This window comes from Pundamilia nyererei, unplaced genomic scaffold (assembly GCF_000239375.1).
Source record: "Pundamilia nyererei isolate P.nyererei 1_Seehausen unplaced genomic scaffold, PunNye1.0 scaffold00446, whole genome shotgun sequence".
Lineage (NCBI taxonomy): Eukaryota > Metazoa > Chordata > Actinopteri > Cichliformes > Cichlidae > Pundamilia > Pundamilia nyererei.
Window position 1 is genome coordinate 15753 of NW_005187847.1, and position 9108 is coordinate 24860.

The window sequence follows — 9108 nt, forward strand, 5'->3', positions numbered from 1 at the left end:
GGATGAATGGATCAAAATTATAGACGAAATACAAATTATGGAACAACTGACTTACAGAATAAGGACTCAGGAAGATCAATATCATCGAAAGTGGGAGAAATGGACTGATTACATAAACTGGATAAAGACCATCACAAATTAATTTATTAATTTATTTCTTTATTTTATTTAATTTTGTTTTGTTTTGTTGTTACCTCTTATGTCATCTGTGTAATGTTTAAAGAAAAACAATAAAAAGAAAGTAGTAAAAAAAGAAAGAAGAGAGAGCTTAATAAGTAACACGGTCATTGTTAATACAGTTAAAACAGCAACTACAAAGCAAAACAAGGCAAGTTAGCATGTCAGCTATTAGTTTATTTATTCATTATCATGAAAAAGTAATTAACCATAACAGCTGGAGTCAAATAATCAGCCACACTGCTGGTGACAAATATAAACAAACAACATATATATATGAAAATAAACACAACATATAGACTTTTACTCATGTTAATATTATTAGTAAAGCATTAACACTTTATTGTTGCCCTCGTGGAACATTTGATATGTTTAAGATTTATTAATGATTACTGAATGATTTACAATTTTTGGCAGTTTGTAAAACAGCTTTTAACATTACTTGAACTAAAACCTTTAAATTTTTCTTAGATTCATAAAACTGTAACCATTAATTCACAAACTTCATAGTCTTTAAAAATAGTTAATCTTGAGATAAAATAGCATGTCAACAGAAAAGGGTTTAAAATGCAAAGATGTCCCCACATATTTATGTGCTGATATTAGGGATATTAGTGTGTGTGAATGTGAGCGTGAATGAATAGTGGTATTGTAAAGCGCTTTGAGGGGTCTCAAAAAGCGCTATATAAATGCAATCCATTATTATTATATTCGAGGTTAACAATCAGTGAGTTTGAAGTAAAGTGGTGAGGAGATAATCATGCAAAGCAAAATCACATCACAACATATCAATCCCAGAATATGTGATTCAAAGCAAACAAAAAAGAAACATCATCCACATTCAGCTTTCATACCACTGACTTGTAGTTTCTGCCTCTTCTAAACAGTCAAGCTCTACAGACTTGTTAGTACACAAATGACTCAGAAACACAGAGGAGTCACTGGACCACAGTCCAAACCCAGGATACAGAGGTTCAGTGAATGTGGTGCTGAAGGTGTGGAGGTGGATCAGAGTGTCAGAAGAGACTCCGTAGAAGGACAGAGTGCCAGCAGGACAGTCCACATACACCCCTACTCTGTGAGAGACTGAGGAGGAGGAGAAGATGGGTGTTTCTCTATTGTTGTGCCAGAATGAGTAACCAAAAGCGTCAGAACACATCAGACTCCAGGACTGATCATTTCCCGCAAATTTGCAGTCGGCACTGTTTCCTCTCCTTCTGATGCTTTTGTAACTCACTGATATAAAACTGCCTCCTTTCCACTCAACTTCCCAGTAAGAGCGACCAATCAGCCCATTTTTGCACAGAAGCTGTTTCCACCAGTCAAATCTGTCTGGATGATCAGGATAGGGCTGCTTGTTCTCCACAACGGTCACCTTCATGTTGTTGTCAGATAGTTTGAGTTTTTTATTTATTGAAGTCATGTCCACTTTTAATTCACAGAAATCTGATGGAGAGAGAAACACACAGCAGAGATACAGTTTATCATCTGACACATCTAGTGTCTGTTCTTTCATTATGTTCTGTCATTTTATTTATATAAAACTTAATATCACTGTCATCCCTCGCACATACAAGGTCTTAAATAATCAGGCCCCATATTATCTTAATGACGTTATAATGGATTGGATTTATATAGCGCTTTTCAAGGCACCCAAACCGCTTTACAATGCCACTATTCATTCACTCTCGCATTCACACACTGGTGGAGGCAAGCTACGGTTGTAGCCACAGCTGCCCTGGGGGAGACTGACAGAAGCAAGGCTGCCATATCGTGCCATTGGCCCCTCTGGCCAACAGTAAAGTGTCTTGCCCAGGGACACAATAACCAGGACAGAGAGCCGGCGACCTTCCGGTTACAGATGCGCTTCCTAACCCGGTGAGCCACGGTCGGTTATAGTACCATATCACCCTATTAGAGTACTTCGCTCTCACACTGCAGATTCACTTGTTGTTCCTAGAGTATTTAAAAGTAGGATGGGAGGGAGGGCCTTCAGTTTTCAGGCCCCTCTTCTGTGGAACCAGCTTCCAGTTTGGATTCAGGAGACATACACCTCACCAGCTCAGCGACTAGAGCCTGAACTTCAACAGGTAGCAGCCTCCATTCTACGTGTTTATGTTTTCTAGTTTCAGTAGGCTCAGCGTGTGTGACTACTTTGTGTTCATACATAAATATTAAAAGAAAGCTTGTGTGCTCTCATCAGGATAGGGGTTTGTGTTGGGGTATGGTATTGTAGCTCATAGGTTTATACTATTAACAGGTAATGTGACGAGCATCCGCTTTCTGGGATTTCCTTACCTGGATTAATCCAATTATTAAGTGATGAATCCTACTTCCGGGCCTAAAGTAGTCTGCATTTAATATGGCTTTTGTGTTGTTAACATGTTTAATGTTTTGTATTTTCTTCTATTTAATCTCAAAAAGCTCCTAAAAAAAAGTCAGTGATCACCGTTGACCTCCCTCGGCTTTTATTACCGCTAATCATTTATTTAAGCTCAGTTTTTAAAACCTTACGATGTAACTACAGCACAGCCCATGCATGTATATGAATGACTAACCTCGTATTGTGGATGGATTATCTCAGTTGTTCTCCTGGCTGAAGTTTGGTCCTTTTACAGCATCCTGCCATGCGATTACATTTGTTCCTGACCACCGAGAACACTCACGGTAACTTTTATCGAGTGGAAAAAAAGTTAGCTTGTTTATATTATGCTAACATAGCTGTGTCGTTAGCGGTCACGTAGCACATCATTATATACCAGCTAGCCAAACTTCAGTAACCCTACAAACGTCACTGCTGTTTAGTTTTCTGTCTTCATTTATGTTGGAAGTGATAACAGAGCTGTACATTTTAATTTGTTTCCAAACCGCCACAGTCAGGACATGCTATATTGTATTTAGATGGAAGCTAGCGAGCTAACTTCCTGCTGACTTCTAACTCCGTTAAATGTCATAAATTCCGTTTTCATGGATGCCTGGATGTTAAACTCAGTTGTTACACCTGGTAGAGCAGAACGCTGATCATTTCATTAAAGATGAAAGACTTTAGACAGTTTTTCAACTCTCAGTAATGCCACAGTGATCATTTGATATATGGACCTGCAGCAGAGTGTAGGCCCAGACACGGCTAGTGACGTCAGACTGAACGATCGGATGAGCACACATCAACTTATAGCACAGCGATAAAATTTGGATTTTGCTGATTTGTCATCATTTGTCAAACTTACACTTCCTCAAACCAGGTTTTAACCACTGCTGTCCACCATGATCGAGCCTGGAGAAAGAAACACAGTAACAATGATTTTCTATTCAACATGAGATCTAACTGTTGCACATGAAGCACCAGAGTTTTCCCTGTTCTTCCAAGTTTGACCCAGTTACATTAGGTAGTTATCTTTTATTTGTTCCTTATATCTAATATTTGTAAGTACATTGTTGTTCTAAATCATCTAAGAAAATTATCAGTGTAAGCCAAGACTACTGACAGTGTTCAGTAATGCCTGTACTACTGGAGCACAAAATAGTTTTTTTTAATATGGACAGCAGCTATCCACCAATAATGCTGCTAAAACTGGGATGCTGCTAAAAGAATCCAAGTCCGCCCAGACTGGAATGTGTGCAAACCAGTTAAACCCTCCAATATGTGAAATATTGTCACTGGAAATTAAAATTTTGGTTTGTTCTAGCTAAAATTCAGAAATACCCAAAATGAGCTCTTCTTTATGATGATGCTCTGAGCAAAAACACATTAAATCAGCAAACAATTAGCCAAAATAGTATTAAATGAGTAGCCATGCCCTGTCCATACCTGAGTTTCCAGTGTGGATCCTTGAGTCCCTGCCTCACTTTCAATTTTCCTGGATGATTGTAGCGAAGGTCAAGCACTTTCAAGTGGGAATGATTTGAGCTCAGAGCTGACGTCAGGAAAGTACAACCTTCCTCTGTGATTAGGCAGCCTGACAGGCTGGAAGAAGAAAAATGCCACAAAATGCCACAAAATTCAAGACGTTAAAGGACAATCATACAATTAGAGAATAGAAGAATCAAACAGAACTCAGAACTGTCTGTAACTGTTGAATGACTGCCATCCTGACCTCAGAGTTTCCAGTTTACAATTTGGACTCATCAGACCAGCAGAAAGAAGTTTAACTCCTGAATCTTGCAGGTTGTTGTTACTCAGGTCTAGTTCTTCCAGAATACATGTTTCTGAGCTTAGAACCGAAGACAGAGCTTTGCAGGTTCTCTCTGACAGGTTACAACAACTCAACCTGAAAAACAACTAAAAATGAGCCGCTTTGTTCTATAAAAAGTTGTTGTTTTATTCATAAATCCACTTACAGGGCTTTCTTGGCGACTTTGACCACAGGCAGCAGCCCCAGAAGAGCCTCCTCTGATGCAGAGTATTTCTTCAGGTCAAACACATCCAGATCTTCTTCTGAACAAAGCAAGACAAATACCAGAGCTGACCACTGAGTAGGAAACAGTTTATCTGTGGAGAGACTTCCTGAACTGAGGAGCAGTTGGATCTCCTGCACTAGAGAACGATCATTCAGTTCATTCAGACAGTGGAACAGATTGATCATTTTTTCTGCAGACAGATTCTTTCTGAGCTTCTTCTTGATGTAGTGGACTGTTTCATGATTAGACTGTGAACTACTTCCTGTCTGTGTCAGAAGGACTCGTAGAGTGGTCTGATTGGTCTGCAGTGAAAGACCCAGGAGGAAGCGGAGGAACAAGTCCAGGTGACCATTTGGACTCTGTAAGGCCTTATCCACAGCACTCTGGTGGAGATCTTTCAGTTTAGGTTTGTCTTTAAATACTTTGGACATCTTAGATATTGTTTGCTGTTTCTCCAGTAGATTTACTCCAGAGTTGATGAAGGTCAGATGGACATGAAGAGCAGCCAAAAACTCCTGAACACTCAGATGGATGAAGCAGAACACATTCTCCTGATACAGTCCTCTCTCCTCTTTAAAGATCTGTGTGAACACTCCTGAGTACACTGAGTTTCCTCTGATATTGATGCCACACTCTGTCAGGTCTGATTCATAGAAGATCAGATTTCCTTTCTGCAGCTGATCAAAAGCCAGTTTTCCCAGAGACTTGATCATCTTCTTGCTCTCTGGACTCCAGTATGGATCTGTCTCAGTGCCTCCATTATATTTGATCTTCTTCACTTTGGCCTGGACCAACAGAAAGTAGATGTACATCTCAGTCAGGGTCTTGGGCAGCGGTCCTCCCTCTCTGGTTTTCAGCACATCCTCCAGAACTATAGCGGTGATCCAGCAGAAGACTGGAATGTGGCACATGATGTGGAGGCTTCGAGATATCTTGATGTGGGAGATGATCTTGTTGGCCTGCTTCTTATCTTTGAATCTCTTCCTGAAGTAGTCCTCCTTCTGTGGGTCAGTGAATCCATTGAGCTCTGTCACCATGCCAACATACTCAGGAGGGATCTGATTGACTGCTGCAGGTCGTGTGGTTATCCAGATGTGGGCAGATGGAAGGAGTTTCCCCCTGATGAGGTTTATCAGCAGCACATCTACTGAGGTGTGCTCTGTAACATCAGTCAGAATTGTAGTTTTGTGGAAGTCCAGAGGAAGTCGACACTCATCCAGACCATCAAAGATGAACACAACCTGGAAGTCTTCAAAGCTGCAGATTCCTGCTTCTTTGGTTTCAGTAAAGAAGTGATGAATAAGTTCCACCAAGCTGAACTTTTTCTCTTTCAGCACATTCAGCTCTCTGAAAGTGAATGGAAACATGAACTGGATGTCCTGGTTGGCTTTGTCTTCAGCCCAGTCCAGAGTGAACTTCTGTGTTAAGACTGTTTTCCCAATGCCAGCCACTCCCTTTGTCAGCACTGTTCTGATTGGTTTATCTTTAACAGATGAGGCTTTAAAGATGTCTTCTTGTCTGATTGTAGTTTCTGGTCTGTCTGGTTTCCTGGATGCTGTTTCAATTTGTCTGACCTCATATTCATCACTGACCCCTGCAGTCCCTCCATCTGTGATGAAGAGCTCTGTGTAGATCTGATTCAGAAGGGTTGGGTTTCCTGTTTTAGCAATCTCCTCTAACACACACTGGAACTTCTTTTTCAGGTTAGACTTGAGTTCATGTTGGCACCCTGGAGCACGGGTCCCTGAAGGATCACAAAATCATGTTATTTTTACAATAAGTTAATGCGATCAGATAAATGAAAAATAAAGCAATAAAACAGCCTCTCAGGAGGAGTTAAATGGTGCAGATGTTTTGCATCATATTAAAGATGAGCTGAGGTTTGAAATACAAACTTCCAGAACTTCCACATCATGTCAAAGCTAATAAAAGATTCTTACTGCTCTGAAGATGGTCAGCCAGCTTCCTCTGCTTCATTCTCCTCAGGAAGTGGAGTGTGATCTTCAGAAATGCTACTCTGCTACTCTTCCTTTGCTGTTCGTCCTCATTCTCCAACATCTCATCATTCTCCCTCAGACTCTCTAAGCATTCTGGGTAATCTGCACTCAAAACTTTCTGGATCTTCCTGAGCTCGGTCTTTACAAAATTGACCATTTTTATCTCCAGTAACTGAAAAAGGAAATAATAAGAACCTATAAGCTGATTGCTAAAACTGTCTAGTGTCCAATTAGCACACGAAATGCATCCTTCCATGTCATTGATACAGCATTAATTGGTCTCACCATGAATATGACATCCAGGTCTGTTTGATGCTGAACGACAGACTGACCACTGGGAACCTCTGAGCTCTGCTGGGTAACCCTGTGAGAACATTCAGTTTTAGGAAGTGTACAGTAAAGGTGCACTCTGTATTTAATGTGAATGTTGGGTTTATGTTTTATTATTGTCATTTGTGCATAGAAATTTATAATCATTTATGCTTAGAAGTATATAAATGTTTGTAGATTGATAGAGGTTTGATCCTTAGCAGTCTGTAAAGACTCTGTATGCCTTCCAGAGTGTTCTGGCATGCACACACACACCCTAAGGTCATGAGAGAGGTCATACCTTCTCTTTCTGATTTATACTATATGAGGACACCTACTCTGTATCTGCTTAAGTATAAGAGCCCTTTGTTTAGGTGGACCGCTGCGCTCCTAGCACCAGCTTTGGGGAGTCGTTCACAGGGTCACATCTTGACTATGGGCTCAAATTGTGGCCATAAATATTTTGTACTTGTAAATCAGTTTTGTACTTGTAAATCAGGATTTGTATGTGTAAAAAGAATTTATGTGTGTGTAAAAAAAATTTGTATGTGTAAAAAGAATTTGTGTGTGTAAAAAAGATTTGTATGTGTAAAATGAACTTGTGTGTATGTAAAAAAGGTTTGTGTGTGGACTTCGCCAAAAAATACGTGTGAAACTCTGCACTCAAGTTTCAAGTTACAAGTACAAATTCTGACCCCATTTTTCTTCCTTTCAGCTGATTGGCCAATGTCATGTCAATCACAAACTTAACTATCCAATCAGAGAATAGATGGGTTTGGCTGTCGGAGGGGAGCTTTTTTGAACCACAGGTCCTTGAAGGGTAATACAGTTTGAAGCTGGAGGATCTCTATATAAATATCCGATAGAAGCTAGGTCCCCTAACTTTCAGTAGCTGTTGAAAGGATAAAGTTGTGGTATATCAGTGGTTAGAAATACCATTATTACTTTAGGATTAGTTTAACACAAAGTCAGGGCTGACCCGGGAGCATTGCTGTGAGTCACACTGCGCAGCATAAAGCTCCTTTCACATTGGACGCAGCATGTGCTGCTAATGCTAACTGCTAACTAAAAGCCAAGGATCCAGAATTTGTTGTGCTGGCTGCTGAGCTCTGTGGGTTTTTGCGGCATCTGTACTAGATGCACCTGCTCCTTGTCGTTTCTATCTTTGACTTTATGTCCTCTACAAGCGTTTCTGTTTTTTTTGCTGGTTCTTCAAATGTTCAATAAAAACATGTATGCTCATTCATAACGAAGAAAGCTTTGTAACTATCCCCACTAGTGGAGACTGTGTCATTTCCACAACACTGCCCCCCGAGGTCCACAGCACTGTTGAAAAGTCTCTGGAGGTCCCTGTATTAAGCACATAAATCTGTGACACAAAAATCACAAAACCACAGACTGTTTCCCTTCCTGATGATGAAGGAAAACGCTGGGCTGGCATGTAAAAGGGCATTTATTTCCTTCAAGGACCTGAAGCTCCATAAAGCACCCCTCCAATAGCCAAACCCATCTGTTCTCTGATTGGATAGTTAAATTTGTGATTGACATGACATTGGCCAATCAGCTGAAAGGAAGAAAAATAGGGTCAAAATTCATACTTGTAACTTGAAACTTGAGTGCAGAGTTTCACACGTATTTTTTGGCGAAGTCCACACACAAATCTTTTTTACATACATACAAATTCTTTTTACACATACAAATCCTGACTTACAAGTACAAAATATTTATGACCACAATTTGAGCCCATACTTGACCCCCCCTCACACACACACGCGCATGCCTATACATACACACAGACATGGTTCTCGTTCACATGTATGCCTGTGTAAAACTTCATATGTTAATGAACTTATGCATAGTCATGTAACTGTAATAAAGAGCAGTGTTACGAGGGGGCAGACGAGAGCAACTGGGTCAAGCGAAGGAACGACGCTCGTCACAGTTCTCTCCCTCGTGCATGAGTAAGACAAAGAACTTTGGTGAGTTGCGTCTTGCTTTTGCTGTTGTAGTAGAATTGTCTCGTTCCAGCAGTAGGTCTGTGCTAGACAGACCCAACAGTGAATATCATGGCTGTATGTGATTATGCTGAAGAACAACGTTTGCATGCTGTTTGCTCCTCCAGGTGGGCAGGTGACCAACTGCCCTTGTTTTCACCTACTTCTGATCCAAACTCTGATCACAGATGCTGAGAGCAGTGATACATCCATGGAGCTGGATGTGAACAGGC

At 40.5% G+C, this 9108-nt stretch overlaps 1 protein-coding gene across 1 annotated transcript; it reads right to left on the reverse strand.

Moving 5' to 3' along the window:
* Window positions 1–3387: 3387 nt before the first annotated feature.
* On the reverse strand, window positions 3388–6729 carry LOC106456553 (protein NLRC3-like). Its single transcript, XM_013916061.1, has 5 exons — window positions 6516–6729; window positions 4516–6319; window positions 4272–4445; window positions 3986–4141; window positions 3388–3451 (listed from the first exon to the last, which is right to left on the reverse strand). Exons 1-5 carry the CDS (start codon window positions 6727–6729, stop codon window positions 3388–3390), a joined length of 2412 nt encoding a protein of 803 aa, XP_013771515.1.
* Between the last annotated feature and the right edge of the window lie 2379 nt (window positions 6730–9108).